Source organism: Sceloporus occidentalis, unplaced genomic scaffold (assembly GCF_023333645.1).
Source record: "Sceloporus occidentalis isolate IW3139 unplaced genomic scaffold, rSceOcc1.0.p SCAF_1, whole genome shotgun sequence".
Lineage (NCBI taxonomy): Eukaryota > Metazoa > Chordata > Lepidosauria > Squamata > Phrynosomatidae > Sceloporus > Sceloporus occidentalis.
The window spans coordinates 172,092,854-172,111,736 of NW_028316981.1; the positions used below are offsets into that span (position 1 = coordinate 172,092,854).

General features: G+C 43.5%; 1 protein-coding gene across 6 annotated transcripts in view; it reads right to left on the reverse strand.

Moving 5' to 3' along the window:
- Positions 1 to 686: 686 nt before the first annotated feature.
- Positions 687 to 18,883, reverse strand: part of LRP1 (LDL receptor related protein 1) — a 387,970-nt gene continuing 369,773 nt past the window's right edge. For all 6 annotated transcript variants that reach the window (XM_089482386.1, XM_089482379.1, XM_089482373.1 and 3 more), the window contains 14 exons: positions 18,421 to 18,689; positions 18,116 to 18,294; positions 17,918 to 18,024; positions 14,865 to 14,981; positions 13,791 to 13,967; positions 12,506 to 12,646; positions 12,150 to 12,323; positions 11,428 to 11,589; positions 9,609 to 9,783; positions 7,947 to 8,051; positions 7,155 to 7,219; positions 6,781 to 6,871; positions 5,572 to 5,719; positions 687 to 3,377 (listed from right to left, as the gene is read on the reverse strand). In XM_089482386.1, coding sequence (XP_089338512.1) covers positions 3,237 to 3,377; positions 5,572 to 5,719; positions 6,781 to 6,871; positions 7,155 to 7,219; positions 7,947 to 8,051; positions 9,609 to 9,783; positions 11,428 to 11,589; positions 12,150 to 12,323; positions 12,506 to 12,646; positions 13,791 to 13,967; positions 14,865 to 14,981; positions 17,918 to 18,024; positions 18,116 to 18,294; positions 18,421 to 18,689 — 2,051 coding nt within the window. In that variant the 3' untranslated portion in view covers positions 687 to 3,236. The remainder of the gene's footprint in view (positions 3,378 to 5,571; positions 5,720 to 6,780; positions 6,872 to 7,154; positions 7,220 to 7,946; positions 8,052 to 9,608; positions 9,784 to 11,427; positions 11,590 to 12,149; positions 12,324 to 12,505; positions 12,647 to 13,790; positions 13,968 to 14,864; positions 14,982 to 17,917; positions 18,025 to 18,115; positions 18,295 to 18,420; positions 18,690 to 18,883) is intronic.

Genomic DNA, 18,883 nt, shown 5'->3' on the forward strand with positions numbered 1-18,883 from the left:
TCCAAAAAAAGTTGTAGAGCATGGCAGACATGGTGGTGGGCAGTTAGTGCTTTTGAACTGTGAATCTCTTGAGATTTATAGAAAACATACTCAACCCCATTCCTGTAAGCAGTAAGGCAGAGGGCTACCACCAATGCTTCCCTGGGGTGTTCCTGAAAAGGAACAGGGGAGTGGAGAGTACAGTTGGCATTTCTTATAGAGATTTTTTATACATGGATTGAAGCATCCACGTTTTGAAAATGTTCAAAAAAAGTATAAATTTCAAATATCAAACCTTGATTTTTCCATTTTTATAAGGGACACCATTTTGCTATGTCATTATATTTAATGGGACTTGAGTATCCACAGATTTTGTTATCCACAGAGATCTTGGAATCAAACCCCAGCGGATAACAAGGGTCCACTGTATCTAGACCTGCACCAGGAAGACCCAGTGGGAAAGACAGCCTGCCTCAGAGAAATACCAAAGCCAAAGCCATATCAACGTAGGGTGTAAACTTTACACTGTAAAGTCATTAGATCTGGAAGAGATTGTCTACCTGGTCCAGACTCAGCTCATAAAGTTTCCACCTACACTAGGCAAGATGTACCCTGTTGTTTGACTATCACAGCATTGGTTGTTCAGTAATTCACAGCTTCCCTCAGCTACCCCAAATTAAAGAAGCAGAAATGGTAAAATAAATTGGTTAGTTTTTAAAAATTTTATTTATAACAATATCTGTTTTTTTAAACTTTTTTTGTTTTTGTTTTTAGTTGTAAAGTAATCCGGCAAAAATTATTAAAACATTTTGGCTCCCCCAACTCCCAGGAAAAAAAAAGGCTGAGGAGACCTCCTTCCCTCTCCCTCCCCCCACATGCGTGTAATTTCTACTATAAAAGCTAGTTCATCTTTATTTATTTATTTTTGATCTGTTTTTCATCTTTTAAAAAAGCATGTTGGAGAGAAACAAAAGTTGAAACAACATTGAACCTCTTTCCAGAAAAGGATGATGCAAATTGTAGCCATGGAGGGAGGGAGAGTGGGTGGGGGGTCAGAAGAAGGGTCAGAGGCTGGACAATTGTTGTAATTTACAACTTGTAAACTCTGTTTAATCTCAGATGCAGGTGCTAAAATAAAGTGAGATACAGTTAAAGTAATATGCTCCCCTCCAAAGGATAATGATGATTTCTGGAAATGAATGCTTTCAGAAATAAGATGAGTGTGAAGGGGAGAGGAAGGGGAGAGGAAGAGGATGCTTGAGAAGGCTGGTGGGATAAAAGTAGGTTAGAACCTTGTAGGTGGGAAAAAATGGTTAAGGCGCTGCAAAATGACAATGCAGCTGGCTGGATGTTGTGAAAGAAACAGCTATCGCTGGCAAGACGTGCTGAAGGTTGCTGGAAGAAGGCGGTGTGCGCTTGATGGGATGTGGGCAGAAGAGTACACCAGTGGTTCTTAAACTGTAGCCCACAGATTACTGTGCCCTGCAACAGGGGGGTGAGTCTTCATTTTATTTCATTCTTGCATGCGAGAATGCAGAATTAAACAAATAATCTCTGAATGAGATTATGAGAATACTGGGGCATTTTTTGCCATGATGATAGCAATTATTGCACTTCCAGATTATTTGTAAAAATATCCATTTGTGCCAAAAAATGTCTTTGTGCCCCCTCCTCAAAGTTTTACTTTGAAAACACTGGGCTTTTGCAGGACACAAACAATGTTTTCTGTACCAAACATTCTAAACAAAGTCAGTTTTTGCACAAACAAATTTTCCATGAAATGTCCTGAAATGAAAGAAAGCTGAACCATGATTGGCCATTCTTTTTGATGAGATATCTCAGTGAGTCAAGAGTCCTTTTTCTTGTTGAGGATGAGAAAATTCAAAACTATTTATGTCCTTACCCTGCAGTATACTTTCAGATTGTCTGGAGGTTATGAAAAAAATAACAGGAATAAAATGCTGAACGTTTTTTTAAAAAAAGGAAACAGTGACCATAAAACAGTAACATTAAAACTCTGCTCCATCTGCATTCTAATAAAAATATACTAAATTTCACACAGAACAAAAAGGAGCAGCATTGTTAGCTGTGGTAAGCTACTGCTAGGTCTGTACATAATGCGCACCATTCACAAGTTTGCCGCTGAAGGCACTGTTATTCCAGGCCTTTTTCCTAGACTTGGAACAACACTAGAAGCAAAGTTTGAGGGTTCCTTATGGAAAATATTTAAAAAGCATTTTGGCAAAACTAAGTGAAATATTTCACATGGATTTCAAAAATGTCCAAAAGTAAAACTAGATTTTGCCCAATACAAAATCTGAAGCAGCAAGAGGTGAGGAATTCATTTTGGGGCTAAATATCTGAGGAATTAATAAAGAAAGCCAGAAGTATGTTAATAAGGGTGGATGGGTGGTGGTTGCACTTTTCTAACAAAATCTCTCTCTTCAACCTCAACTGGATCAGAATGTGGAAGGAGTAAAGCTTTAATTCATGACTTTTCCAGAAGCTGTAATGTATGAAAATATGGTGTTCTGGAAAGAACAAACAAAACTGAAAGTATGATCCCAATATATCAATATTTAAGAATAACTGGTGTACATTACGGGGTGACTTTTGTTTAACTAAACTACATTAAAATATTGTCAGACTGGCATTATATTGTGGTCCATATTCTGTCAGACAAGCATCTTTTTCACATGCCTGAGAAGGAAGATGCTGATTCTTCCCTGTTTCCAATCCTGGATTGGATACCTCCATTTTTCTTTCCTGACATGCCCTCAACTGACTTTGTCTCATGTTCTCAGTAGGAGGGGGTTTGCCCCAAGCCCCCCTCCATTTTGTTCATCAGTAGCACTCTGAGAAGGGTATGGAATTTATTCCAAGCATTTAGACAGGCTGGCAACCTACAGACGCCTGCACGGGAAGCAAAAGTGGGTTGATTTGTGCAGCAAGAAAAAGGACGCAGCCAGAGAAGACTGTGGAGCCCTTCAACCCAAATGAGGGTCTTCTTAGTTTCTCCCCCACCTCCCAATGGTGCCTTTAACTCCGTCCACCCCAAAGTCCAGTGACAGAGATTCAGCGGCTGGTAGATGAAAGGGAATATACAGGTAATAATACTGCTCACATATAAAAGTAATAATCCTTCATTTGTACATTTATACAGTATCTCTTGCTTCCAAGCCCACCCCTTTGCCCTCCCTGACCCATCTTGTCTCTTTCTGTCTGGTCTCTGGGCTGCTGGCCCATTCCTCCATTCCCTATGCCAGGGGGGTGCCAAGATCATCATCTGCTCCTCTTGACAGCAGCTCCCGCTTTTCATCTGTGCTGGCTAGTGAGTTGCGGCTGTTGTGGGCGCCCATGTAGAGTGTGGCATACACTGGATTTGTGAAATTTGTGGGCTAGAAGGGAAGAAGAAAAAGAGAAAAAGCACATGAGGGAAGGGTTTGGGATGAAAGCAGAGCTGGCTTCTGTGGAGATTCTCCCAGCCCTTTACCTATCCTCTCCATCTCTGTTCTCTTCACTCTGCCCCAAAACCAACATTATCCCGCACTTCATTGTTCCATACTTTCCATGACGTGGCAAGTGCCACCAGAACAATTTCATCAGCTACACCCTATCAGAGTGATACCTAGCAACCTGCATAACCCTGAGAATAGAATAATGTATTGTACTCTGCACAAAGCTACTTTTGAAGTCTGGAGTCTGCAGCTAGTCCAGAATTTAGCAGGTTATAAGAACTTAATACAGTAGGGTTCCAGGATCTGCACAGGATCCCTACAGTATCCAGAGTGCTGGACATACACTACAGATGGTCTTGTTCTTTGTACACTTGGCCTTCCATATCCACAGATTCAGCTATTCATAGTTTGAAATATATTCCCTATCTATCTATCTATCTATCTATCTATCTATCTATCTATCATCTAATTTCGAAACACAAACCTTGATTTTTACAAGGGACCCCATTTTGCTACACCACTGTATATAATGGGGCTTAAACACCTATGGATTTTGGTATCCACAAGGACCCACTGTATTAATGGGTCATCAGTTTTAGAACAAAGATATATGATTAAAGAGTTTATTGCCCTGAAACAGGCCCAGTGCGTTCTAAAACGTGCACAAGCGCGGGTGGCACGGAACGAGATGGGGCCAAGAACCCCATTTTATCGCACGCTGGAATGTCGCCTTTGCCGCCAGACGTTCCAACTGTGTCCCCGTTCTGATCCAGAGGGTGCCATTCCTGAGAACTGTTCTAAAGCGTTCTCAGAAATGGCACCCTCTGGAATGGAACGGGGATGCAATTGGAACGCCCAGCGGCAAAGGCGGTGTTCCAGCGTGCAATAAAATTGGGTTCTTGGCCCTATCCCGTTCCGTGCGCACCCGTGCACGTTTTAGAACGCACTGGGCCCGGTTCAGGGCCAGTGCAATAAACTTCTGAATGTTTCAAAGCCTTTGGTGCTACATCATGTTTGTGCTTCTGTCTCCTATATGAAGGAGGCATGCAACCTCTTAATAACAGACCTGCTGGTGTGCAAGGGTTGATAATCTTGCTGTGATGCTATGCTGGGTGAACATATGGCCATCCTTATTTAGTTTTCATAAATTGTGTTCAGTGTTGAAGACAATTTCATCAGTGCTATCCCTTTACCCATCATGGATGAACAGAAGAACTCCCTTACTAGATCAGTAACAATATCTGTCTCACTCCATGTTCTCTCTCTGATAGCAACCAGAAGAAGATCAAATAGAAAGCATGGAGGTGATGGCCACTCCTCCTTCTGTTTGTCCATGGAATTTGTCAGCATAGTCTGACTATAATGGTGGTTCCATTTTTTGTTTCCATGGTGACATTCTCGATGAATTAATTTTTCAAAGCCATTTCAAGAAAGAAAATGTATTACTACATTTCAGCCTGGTGGAGATATAGCGCAGCCAAACTCTTTGATATGGTTCAGAGATCAGGAATGAAGCACAGGCCTTTTTGGCCATCCAGCCTCCCACACCCTATTCTCCAGTCACTTGTCAGGTTTCACCACCGTTGAGTGTTACATCTGCACCAGTACCACTGTTAACTAGAAGTCTACAGCTATGTAAAATTAAAAGGTGCTCTGCAGTGATATAACTTCATCAAATTACAAAAAAATCTTTCAAGAGCAACACCTTTGTGTGTGTGTGGGGGGGGGGGGAGTGTACTTTTCTTTTGCAGCCAGGTAAAATTGTCTTTGATATTAATAACTTTGATAAATTTGCTGTTAGCTGCCCAAATGGCTGGGATATAAGAAAATGAATACACACACACACACGTCTTCTGACAGCCCATGGCTCAGTTAAAAGTGCTTCGCTTTCCAAACAAAGGAGAATTAACTATGCCATCCCTCCCTCATTTTCACCAGGCCTTTTCTTGGACTCTGCCATTACATTTACCAATCTATTGTTTCTTCCATGCATGCTATTAAACCCTTGACTTAAAAACCCAACCATACACCTTTGTGAGTTTCCTTCCTCCTTATCATTACTCAAAGTCTTTCTTCAAAACAACCTCAGGCAGCCCTTGTGTATTAGTTAGTCTCCCCACTCCCTCTTCCAAACCTTGTCAGGATCAAGGGCGAAGTCGGCATCTAGCAGCTCCCCAACATCATCAGCATCGGGGTCCCCCTCGTACATCTTGTAGGTAGGGTTGCCGATCTCAACATTCATGGCACCATTGGTCATACGTTGGTGTTGGAAACCTTTGGCCCTGGGAGTGGCAAAGAATAGAGATGAGAAGAAGTCAAATGCCAGATAGGTGGGCACTGTATTTAGTGCACTGCAGTATAATGTTAAACAAAGAGGTGAGAGCTAGAGAGACTGCATAATTAGGATGGAATGCCAAACTCCAAAGTGAGTGCCTTTCGTTTGCCAAATGCAAATGCATTGGAGGTGCACACTGCAGGAAAGTGAAGTGATTACTCTTGTCTGCATCTGTTGCTTCTCTTCCACAACTAACCCTGCTCCACCCCCCAACAGATGTGTGTGTGTGTGTGTGTGTGTGTGTGTGTGTGTATTCGCATATTTGAACAGAAGACCTGGTGGCATAGGTCATTTAAGAACCTTCCTCTGTCCTTGTTCATGTTTTAAAAGCTCAAGTTTCCATTATAGTCCTATCCTCAAGTCTGAAGGATTAATGCATCCCTTATTACTTGTATATGTGACAAGACAGCAACTGCCAGTCAGAGCAGACAATAGTGAAATGGATCGGTGGTCTGACTTAGTTGATGGCAGCTACAGTATGTAATAGGAGCAGATGTTTGTCATATGAGCAAAGGAATCAAATGTATGGCAAATTGTATTGCCGACCAAGCTACGTTTCACTTAGCATGCATCTCACTAGCAGAGTCTGCATTGAAAACATGGAACGATGTATCATTAGAAATCCTATGAACATCCAGTTTGAATAACCTTACAATTGTTTGTAGAATTAGCTAGTCTCTTATTCGAATCAGAGCATCGGCAATTTATAGTTGGGACTACAGCTTCCAGAATTCAACATCCAGATGTCCACTGGCCCTACTGGCTGGGGAATTGTGGGAGTTGTAGTCCAAAGAGTAACCTTCCTAAGCTCTGGTTTGAATATTTCACCATATGCTTCCACTGAACTGTGGCAGAAAATATGAGCCTGGTGCTGATCTGCTTCACCCCTGTTTGGGCTGGAGCTCTGACTGCTCTTGGACCCATGAATTGAGGCCACCCTGCCCCAATCAATTATATCCACCACTTCATGGACTGGCCACAATTTTAGTTTCTCAGTGCCTTACTTACCCTTTGATTCGTTTTTTGTACCAAACCACAGCACCAGCCACCAATATCACAAGCAGCAGTAAGAGGATTGGAATGACAATGGACACTGTTCCTACAAGAGAAGGCAGAAGTGCTGGTCTACAAAAATTGCCCACAGCTGCAGTGCAACAGCAATCACAGTCTGGAGGACCACACATTTTGCACACATGTTGTAGTGGATTCCCCATATACTGTTGGAAATTTCCTCTTCAAGAGCCACATTTCCTGAGATACATTCCTCTGTTTCATGTAGAAACAGGTACAACCTGATCTCTCCAGCTCTTCCACCCTCCCTCACCTGCAAACAGGTAGCTACACACCCCATGTCAGTTTCTACATCTCCCCAATTTACGTACGATTGTTCTGCTGCTCACTCTCCACTGACTTCTCACACTGCTCCCCTGTCATTTCCAATGTGCACCTAGAGAGTGAGAAGCAAAAGGGCAAGCATTATATCTACAACCAGGACATTGTGAGTGTGGGGATATGCTATGGAAGGCTCTTTCAGGGCAGTGGACATCTGATTAGGTAGTGTGGGGAAGAGGAATACTGCTAAGCAGGACATCAGACCATCTGGATTAAATCCGGGAAAGCTGGGAAGCCATTTGGGTATTTGACACCAGCAAAGGTGGCAGGAAGGGAGTGTTCATGTAAACATAATGAGTTCTGCCATCATCTAGAGTTGTTGAGACATCCTTCTCATGAACAGTCCATACAGGAAACACAGACGATAACAGCACTGCAATGGTTGGGCAAAGTAGGACAATGGCTTGCAGACTGCACAAACTGTGCAAAAGGCCAGATAATGTGATTAAAAGAAATGGTCTGTGAAAATCCTAGAATGGAGGTGAACAGGCCAAGACAAGGCAACCTGTGACTCTCCAGATGTTGTTGAACTCCAAATTCCCATAAGCTCTAGTGACCCTGGGTAACAAAATGGGAATAGTAATTCATCAATAGTGAGAAGGCCAAATGCTCCATACCCTCTGGATTAAGGAATATATGGGTCAGGATAACATGTGAAATGAGTGATTTCCCTGCCCTCCCTCTGCACCATGGGAAACACTGTAGAGAGTTTATCTCTGCTCTCATTCTAGACAAACAGGCATGCTATGTCCCCCTTCAACCCAATTTTCGTTCTGACTCACTGGCATTCTGGCATCAAGGTTTCGGTGTTCATTGTACATGTGCCTCCATTCAAGCAGTAGTCATTGCAAGTCAAACAGCTGGGGGCTGTCCTGCCATCAGGGCAGCTGCAAGTGCAGAAGAAATGTGAGGTCAGTGCAAAACAAGTAAGAGGTCCAAAAAGTCACATCCACCTACAGAGTGGCAGCTTCCTATCCAGTCTAATTCCAGACTAACCAATCAAGCTGTGCCCTGGGAATGTCCTAAGTGTTTCTTTACTTATTGCCTTACATGTTCTAAGCCTGAGGTCAGGTGTACAGAACAGATAAAGTATAGTGCAGCCTTTCACAACTTTGCGCCCTCACCATAATGGTGTTTACAATCTCAGTCAGCTGACAGACCTGCAGTACAGTACATTTGGAGATCACCAAGTGGGAGTAGACTGGTGTACCAGGCGGACCAAAGACTGAATCCTTGCTCAGCCATGATACTCACTGAGTGATGCTGGCTTAGTCACTATCTCTTAGCCTAGCCCTACTGCACAAATTGTTATATAGATAAAGGGGCTTGGTGGTGCTCTGAGCTCCTTGAATGAAGGTTAGAGTGACGCTGTAAATAATAATAATAATAATAATAATAATAATAATAATAATAATAATAATAGTTTATTTATATTTCCCACTTCTCCCTACGGATCAAGGCGGGCTTATAATAATAAAAATGGAACACCAATTTCCATATATTAATAAATTCTGTCTCAAATGAAACCATACATATTGAAATACACAGAGATACAACCTGGGTTGTGACAAGTAACTGCTCTGGCTGAGATTCTTGAGTTAAGATGTTCCCTGCTATCTTCTGAAGCCACTCACCCACACCTGGCTTCAGATTCACAGGAATCCTTGTCCTGTCATCTCCTGGTGTGAGTCTTTGTCTGCCAAACTATTTCCTCCTATAAACTCAGGCCACACCTTCTCTGTTTTGTAAGTAATTTTTTTTTTCTTTTGCTGCTCTTACACGGCTACCTAAGCTAAAAGACCTGGTCTTGAAGATCAAGTGAAATGCACCATGGAGTTGCAAGGGCTGTCTTTGGCTTGATAACTAATAGAAGAGATGTATACATAGCTTGGAACTTTGTTCTTTAAAGCTAATGCATTACTTTAAAAAAAATGAATTACTACCCAATTAAGCCACCGCTAGTTTGTCAATAATGCAGTGACATTTACATTATTTTTAAAAAATCAAGCAACCTAAAAAATTAGAGAATGCCTTCCCAGAACATCTAGCAATAAAAATTAAACTTTATTCATAATACCAAAACTCCCAGCCAATATTACAAGTTATTGTCTTATCTTTATGAAAATAGAAACATTACACATTCATTAATCCCAAAAGTAACATGTCATAAGGTAACATTATTACTTTTAATGCATTTCTTCCAAGCTCTGTATGTCCAGCAACAGTTATGTCCAGCCACAGCCCCCAAGAAATCTAATATTCTTGCTCTTTAAGCAGTCACTTGGTAGCCATTAACTTTCCTCCCTTGAAGGCTGTCCAGTCCCCCTTGCTTGTACAGTCCCTCTCCAGTCTCTTGAATGTGCAGGAGACCCAAAATGCCCTTGGCTCTCACTGCTCAGCACCAAGCCAGACCTCTCCCCACTCCAAGAACTCTGGGCACTTACATACAAGTGACGTTGCCAGTCTGTTTGTCGACAGAACAGTTGCCCTTGAGACACCGGTCACATTTGTTATGCTGGCAATGGTCACCATAGTAATTTGATGGGCATCGGCACTGGCGAGCTCCTGAAGTTGTCAGGTGGCACACACCACCATTCTCACAGTAACCTGGGCACAGGCCTGAAAGACACAGGAAAAAATGGAAGTATGGGGTGAAGGATTAATTCCTAACAGCAGGTCTGGCCCTGGACCAGATGTTCAATCTTATCCCAACATTCATAAGCATGTCACTGCCATCACACCTAGCATTCCTTTTCAACTCTCCTGGACAGTCTATTATGCTTAGTTAGTTTTTATGAAAAATACATCATAATTTAGGAAAGTACTGAATACTGAAACACTTAACAGTTATGTGAAATGGCTGCCAAACAGAATGGGAATATAGGCATAGTACTGAGGACTAGGACTGTGTGTGGATGGGCATCTCACTGTCTAAATGGGGTGTGCCTCACTCCACGGCAGCATGAAGCACTCCCATTTCCCAGATCACAGGCCTCTCTCTGGTCACTGTATTCCCATATCTCACCCTAAGAACTGAGAATAAACAAGGTAAATTGAAACTAGGCAAGTCTCAAAGAAGCAACAGGAAATATGTAGGTAACAGTCAGAATCCTTACATGGTCCACACCTCCTCTAGAATCTAAAGTGAAGACTAGAGATTTAAAGAATATCCCTGTGATAAATGGGGTCCTCCATTTCTCAGAGGACTTCTTCCCAGGCAGCAAAGGGTTAAATGCTGAGGAGAGGTGCATTCTAATGAAGGTTTACATCACAGCTGATGAGATGGCAAGCGTGAATCCTCGAGATGCTTCTGAGGAAAGGTTTTTTAAATGGCCTCCTTGCAACATGACGTTTGAGCCCTCCTTTGTCTGCCTTTGGCGGCTGTCTGCGCTGAGGCAGATCGTGAGGAACTGGTAGAGCTGGACAAGAGAGTCCAGGCACCCAGTTTCCAGAAACATCAAGGACTACAAATCCCATCTGAACTGTAGGTAATATTAGGAACATGTACTAGTTAGTGATGTAAGGATTGTTTTTTGTGGGTTTTTCGGGCTATGTGGCCATGTTCTAGAAAAGTTTCTTCCTGACGTATCACCAGCATCTGTGGCTGGCATCTTCAAGATGCTAGCCACAGATGCTGGCAAAACGTCAGGAAGTAATTCTTCTAGAACATGGCCACATAGCCCGAAAAACCCACAAAAAACTATGGATGCCAGCCATGAAAGCCTTCGACTTCACGATGGTTATTTTATTGGATTGGTTGAAATGACTGTATTCTGTAATGTACATTCTCTGTGCCTATAGGATAAGGGATCCTACATATAACAATATCCTTTGCTCTAGAATTCCTTAGTTAGGATAAAGCTTTTCTTTAAAGTACCTTTCCTCTCTCATACTATTTTTTCATGTACCTTTGGGTTGGCTAATTCTTGCCTAAGTTGGCAAGGGAAAGTACCTATAGATTGCTTAGCAAAGTCCTGGTGTGTTGCTAAGGGGGAGGATCAGGTAATTCATCAGGTGGTGGCAGCTATTGGAAAAAGGTGGTCTCAAGGGGTCCCATTGAGCTCAGCAGGAGTGGAAAGGGGATTCAAAGGACCTTCAATGATGATTTTTGTGGACAAAGGGCCATAACAGGATAGCAGCATTTGGCTCTGAGCACCAAGAAGTCATAACAACCCCACACTGAAAGAATTCACGGTTGAACACCCCCACCCTTTCCTCAGTTCAGCATTTGCTGTAAGATCAAGAAAGGCAAGAGGTGCTTACGGAACTGGCACTTGTCACCGATGAATTCAGGGGGGCAGCGGCAGTTGGGCTGGTTGCCCCTGTTGACGGTGCAACTACCATTGTTGAGGCAGTAGTCTGCGCATGACTGCTTATTGCACTGAGAGCCAGTGAAGCCATTGGGGCAGCGGCAAGTTGGTACCCCTGGGGTAGGTGGGGGGAAAGCAGAGTGGTTATATGCACACTGGACCAGTACAACCCCATTTTCACAGAGATCAAGGTTCAATCAGAGACACTGCAAGTACAGAACAATGAAATCTTTGGACAAAACCTTACACCAGTTGAATGTACATAGTTCCTCCCTGGAACCAGCTATCTAATTGTTTCCTGGTCCGAGCATCAATATCTTTTTTAGGGGTATGAGGATTTAACTGCAAAGCAGAAATGTCTAAATCTATGGTTCCGAAAGTAGGATTTATTTATTTATTTAATGTAGAATCAATCTTTTCCTGGTATTCAACCAGCATCAGTTGGAAACTGCTGTCTTGTTTCTAGTGGGAAAAAACAATTTTGGGTTTTCACTTGAGAAGAGCAGAAGGTTACTGCAACATTGGTAGATCATTCTTAGGATTTGAAGGTGAATAATCAACTCCAGTGTCTTATGCAAATGACCATGAGGACTCCCATCCTCCCTGTTTCCCATTCTGAATACTATTACCACATCATCCAAGTTCTTTCCTCTGCCACCAACTGCACCCCCTCACCTGATAGTGAAGCAGTACAAGTGCCCCCATTCTGGCAGTAGTCGGAGCACTGGTCGTTCTGACACTTGTCTCCACTGTAGCGTGGTTGGCATCGGCATTTGGGCTGCTTGCGGGCATTTAGGAAGCAGCTGCCACCATTGAGGCACACCAGTTCACACGTGTCAGTATCTGGAACTAAAAACAGAAGAAAATGAGACTGCAAATCTTACATGCTGGCTGGAGGATTCTGGCAGTCTTGGTCCAAAAAAGAAATTGTACCAAGCACTGCAAAATATCATTCATAAGGAAGGCAGATGTGCTTAAGTCAGTGTGTCTTTTTGGGAGAAGTTTAGAGGAAGAGTAAGGAATGTGCTTACCAAGAGGTGAGAGAGTAGGTGGAGGGACGGTCACACAGGTGCCATTGTCCAGCCTTTTGCCATTGGGGCAAGTGCACACAGGGCCACTGGGGCTCAGGAGGCAGAGCCATTCACACTTCTTTCTGTCACATGGGTTGGCCACTGAAGAGGAAAGACGCCAAGAAAACAGAACTCAATGAAGCCTCTGGGAAAAACCTGTCCCTCTCCTACTGCTCAACAGGCACACTGACCCCAAGAGAGAGACTGTCTGAGGATTTAGACAAGCAGTTCTCGCATTCTCAAACCTTGCCTTCTTTCCACTTGGTTCCTGAATGAGGTCTCCACTATCCATCTGGAATTTCTCTGGTTCAGTATACATGATAGCCATACTTTCTCCACCAGCTAGCCACCACTATCCTTTTGGATCAAACTGTGAACATCTACAGTCCTTCACCTAATTAACATTGTGCCTTAACTGATCTATCAACTTTGGACTGAGATCCCATTTAGGTGAAATTATGCTATTGAACAAATAATTATAATTAAATATTAATGCAGAGAACAGAAGTACAGTGGGTTATCTAACTGATAACCATACCATATACTTGGATTCCTCAGACATTCCTGACACCTGCCTCACTAACTGTTTCTGGAAATACTTCAATCAAAGATATTCTGCTACCTCCCTAAGCAAGTGTATCCTATTGCAGCGTCAAACAAATTTTAAAGAATCCAAAAACATTCCCAGTTCTTTGCCTAAATGTAATGCAACCAATGTTTTCTTGTTTCACCCTCCCAGCCAATATACAGAAGCCTGTTAAAATATTTGAGAACTCAAGCAGGTATCTTACCAAGCCATGGCATTAACCATAACCTAGAATCCAAACCATAGATTGAGCTTCCAAATGTTACAGGCACAGCACAGTTCAAAACTGTTTGCCATCTTGTTTTCATGCCCTTTTATTTTTATGGTGCAGCTGTCTCAAGAAACAGAGCTATAACATCACTGGGTTGTCATTTCAGACATTTCATCAAACCATAGACAGCATAAAGCATGGCTTGTGCCACCTTTTTGAATGATGGCTTCTTATCTGCTAGACAATCATAAATAAAGATTTGTTAAAGTTAGGCATCATGCCCAATCATGCACAAGCTTCCTTAACTACAGTCAGTATCCTGCTTTTTTCCCCTTCTTATCTTGTCTCCATAAAACTCTTCAAATCTACTATAGGTTATTTAAATGCTATCACAGAAGAAATATGGTAGCCACTCTCTAAGGTTTGGTATTCCAACAGGCAGTACCAACCATCTGGCTGTTTGTACTGGTGGTAGAGTACCACATCAGTGGCATGGTTCAGCCCAGCTGTAAGGTTGGTTACAGTGCCATGTCCAAATTTGTGGATCTTGAAGATGCGGTTGTTGATGTAGGTGACACCATAGATATAGTCCTCAAAAATGTCAATGCTGAAGGGGTGGCTAAGCCCTGTGGTGAGAAAAAAAAATGAAACAAGTGTTACAAACAGGCTGTGCTTAATGGACACAGTGTTTTGGATAGCAGACAGAACAAAGGTCAGCTAAATGTGTTGTGTGTCTGGATTTTTATTGGGATGAGTGGACACTAGATGGGAGTGTCTGGTTCTGTAGAGAAGCAGGAAATATGGAGTGCTGTGGAAACAGTAGATATAAATACTGCATGTTCTGTGACAGAAGAGGAAATTCAATGGGAGCCAGAGTGGTGTGGTGGTTCGAGTGTTGGATGATGACTCTGTAGATCAGGGTTTGATTCCCTATTCAACCATGGAAATCCAGTGGGTGACCTTGGGCAACTCTCACACAGTCTCACACTCAGAAAACTGGCAGGTTTGCCTTAGGCTTGCCATAAGTCAGAAATGACTTAAAGGCACACGACAGCGACAACAGCATATTCTTAGACTGCATCCAGACAGAGCACCCAACTGAGAATGCCACTATGAAAGTGGGAGCCAACTTAAGAAGAAGTGGCAACCTACAAGGAGAGGGCAATCATTGCAGTTGCTGATCTGATCCAGTGCAGCTGATTCTACTTGTTTTCCTGAACTAACAGCAGTGGTAGGTGGCTTCCAGGCCAGAGGGGTGATGAATCCTCTCTGAGTTTTTAGTTTGGAAAGCACCTTTAAAGTTCAGGTTAAAGTCCAGTGCAGACTCCCTGCTCAAACGTCATGAGAGACACCAAATGCCCCTGACTAATAATGACTATGGTGCATATCCCCTTTGGCAGTAGGAAAGAAGTGCCTGAGGAACACCAGGGAAAGCAAAAGTAAAGAAGTCCTTAGGATGTTGAAACAATCACAGACCTCTTCCACCCCAGACACACACATCCTCAAATTTAAATTATTTTTACCTTTCTTGCTGTCAATGGCCACCACTGGATCAGTGCCATTGAGTCTAATGCTGCCAATGACAGAAAGTTTGGCATCAGCCCAGTACAACCGCTCATTGTGATAATCAACAGCCAGTCCTGCAGGTAAACAATACATATAACTTTCAACAACTAAGGGTGTAAAAACACTAATAATCAAGCACATCCCAATCTCTAATGAGTAATCTTGGCTCCCAGAACACATGCTATAAACGCCATATGTGACTATGTATGAAATGTCATCCGTTACAGAGACGATGGCTGTTTCTCAGGAAAGTAGGATCCTCACTGGACCATTTTTCTATGTGAATATCATGACCAGGTCAAGGGAATGTGGATACTGATTTCGTAGCCCTCCTTACTGGTATTGGTCAGCCAAAGATCACACAACCTGTATTTCCTACCTTAGCAGGATTTCCAGAGGCCAAGAGTGGGTTTTGATGTACCCACTGAGCTCATCTTCTTCCTCAGAACTCCTCCAATTTTCCCCACCTTCTCCATTTATCCTTCTCCATTCACCTACTTCATTCCCCAGGTCCCTTCTCATCCTCCCTTTCAGCTTGCCAACATTTTTTCAAGCTTTTAGTTGTGTGACTATTCTGAAATGGAAGAATGGGAGTCCCAGCCAGGAGGAGTTCAGATAAAAAGAAAAGGTCCCTCCTGTGCATGAGATCCAGGAGAACAGCTGCTAGTCACAGATGAACAGGTTGTTTACCTGCAATGGTGGTTCTTCAATGGTCATCTGTGCCCTCACACAAATGGGTTTTCATGACTGCACAGAGAACACCCACAAAACAATCTAGAGCTCAGTAGCTTGACGGAAACACCCTGCCCTTACCATCTAGCGCACATTCCCAGCCCACCAAGCTACCATCTCAGTTCGGAAATCCACCATACACAACAGAGAGCTGAAAAAAGGAAGGTAGGGAGGGTTGTGTGAGGGCCTTTGGAACGTTTGTCCAGAGTTTGTCACCATCAAAGGGGACATCCTCAACTCTTCATTGGGTCACTTGTCTTCATATACTCAGGAGACAATGGTCACGAGTCTTCAATAGCGCCTGATGGAGAAGAGTGCAATGGGGAGAGGGACTGAAGTGAGGAAGCCCCTGAGTCATAGTGTCTCACCGGTGGTTGCCTGTCCATGGGTCACAGCACAGGAAGGAGAGGTTGCAGATGTGGTAGACCCAAGAAGGTGTGGAGCCTGCAAGACTGATGGAACATGAATATTTGGTGCTGGTGTTGACACGGCCAGAGTAACAACAGTTGATATTTAAGGAGCTGACATCAATGCTGATACCAAGGCAACTAATACTGACGGGAAACAGGTCAATGGTGGAGACGGTGGAGGTTGAGAAGAGGTGGCAGTGATGCGTAGAGGTGGGAGTGGAGGGAGTTTGGAAGTTAGAGGCAGCCTCAGAAAGAGAGAAGGTGGAAAATGCCCTTGGTACCAAGAGGAGGTGCTGAGGCGACTATCCTTCCGTGAGTTGGTGACTGGGATTGGCTTCTATACTGATATAGAGAATGATGAGAAGATGTGTATTCTCTCCAATGCTATTGGCCCTGATAAAAGGGGAAGTAGGAGCGGTAGGACATAGGGTGCTTGTGGTGGTATCAATCAAGGTACAACATTGAGGTGTATGGGGAGTCATCATTATAAGAAAAGCCTCAGATTGAAGAAGTGTACAGCTGCTCCCTTGCAAAAGGGGACCTATCCTATAGGTATTGAGAAGACAGACACCTTGGTCTTGAAGACAGAACAAGATGATTCAGGTCCACTGGAGTATGCCGGTTTGAGCTCTTATCCATTGGAGTGTCTGGAGGAGTGGTGGCAGCAGCAAGATGAGGCAGCATGTCCGAGGGAGACAGCACACCTACCTGCAAAGCAGGAGCTGATGATACCAATGTGACTCCAGCATCCTGTGTTGTGGCTGGGACTGTTTAAGCATTAGGAAGCTTTGATTTTTTTTCTTTTTGTCCTTCACTGCCTGGACATTCAAGTCACCATGGGGATTGGAGTGTCGCTCTGCCAAAAGTAGTCTCTTCTGACTAGGCCTGGTCTTCTTGCCAGGAATATCGGTATCAACATTAAGGAGTCAGCATCAATACTGAAGAGGCATCAGTCAGTACACAGCTTGGTACTGATGTCGATTCTATAGTCAGAACTGGGGGAACCGTTGATACTGGAGTGGTCTTACCTGGCAGGGGGATACCATGTCACGTCAGAAGCTTTCAGTTCCCAGCAATAAATTTTCAGGCTTTGGGCTCTGTCCTGAGGGCTTGGGCCATGAATCCCCTGCAGATGGAGGAATGCTCCACAATATGTCCTTCTCTCAAGTAGAAAAGACACTCGGAGTGCAAGTTACAGAGAGAGGGAGAGACTTTCCGATCTCAAAAGGAGCAGCATTTAAAAAGAGAAGTTGATGCCATAGAAATGCAAAAGAATACTGAATACACAGGGGTGGATGGGTGAAGGAGAAGAATCGACAAACAAAAGCCTTTTCCCTGCATTTTATAGTAAGACTGCGAAAAAAAGTGAATGAAGAGGAAAGCAAGAAAAATAAATTGTTGGCAGACAGAAAGAAATTGAGGCGACGGTAGCTTGGTGGGCTGGGACATATGCGATAGACGGTGTGGATGGGGTGTTCCAGTTCAGCTCTAGAATGTTCTGTAGGTGTTCTCTGCACAGGTGCAAAAACCCATTTCTGTGAGGCATAGATCATGAAGAAGACCAACTTTTCACAACCTGATGCCCTCCAGGAGTATTGGACATCGATTCCCATAATCTCTTGCCATATCAGTTGAAGCTAATGGGAGATATGGTCTAAAACATCTGAGGAGCACTAGATTGGGGAAGTCTGGAAAAGACCATATTAGATGGTCCATGTTCAGCATTTGACAATTTCATATAATCTTACATATAGGGAATCTGCATCATTTATTCTCATCACAGTATTTGTACACCAATACAAAAAAGGTGTAGCCCAAAGTGTGATTAATGCCTGCTAAAGAGTAAAGGCAAAAATCACTCAACTCACCTGTGGGCCACTGGATATTGTCCTGTACAAGGGTCTCCCTCAGGGTCCCATCCATTGCGGCTGTCTCAATCTTAGGATGATTCCCCCAGTCAGACCAGTACATGGTACTATAAAGAGAGAGATATTCTGTAAGGCAACTCTGGAGATGCGAGGGGCAAAGCAAGTTGGGCAGTAAAATAGTAGAGGAGCCCATCTTACCCTCGGAGTGGATCCACTACAATGGCATGTGGCTCATCAATCATGCCCGAGATCAGTGTCTTACGGTTCTCGCCTTTCATCTGTGCAACTTCAATGACATCACGCCCCGAGTCTGTCCAATAAATGTTCCCAGCAACCCAGTCTACGGCAATGCCCCGTGGCATCTTCAGCCCTGAGATCTGTGAGAGTAAATACACCATGAGCATCAACAATTTAACCACGGGGTCTTCCTAACTACACTTCTGGGTTCCAGTTTTTCACCTTGGCACCTCCCTATGCTTCCCCATGAAAGCCTGGCTACGTACATTTAAGTGTGTGACAGCGCCATCGCTCTGTCTCCGGTTACGATTGGAAGGACTAGAGCCAACAGAGGATGGCAGTTCTCGGCAAGAGATGTGCCCCGTGTGCCAGTTGGTCCAATAGATCTTGTTGCCCTTGACATACAGATCCATGGCAGCAATGCGGACACTTTCATCCCCTTGGAAGGCAGGTTCATAAGCCGAGTTGGGGTTGAAGTGGTACATGCTGCGGATCTTGTTGTCATCAGCAATGTAAAGTATCTGGTATTCAGAACCTGGAAAGGAAAGGAAGGTCAAAAAAACCTTGAATAAATCATCATGGGGCCAAAGCCAATCTGTCTTCCCCAAAGCAAATAAGCTAGAGCAGGAAACAATGCAGATAGAAATAAGTAGCCTATGTGACTGGTCTTCATTCATGTGGAATTTTAACCTGAGATGTTTGTTTCTACATGCCAGGACTGCAATCCAG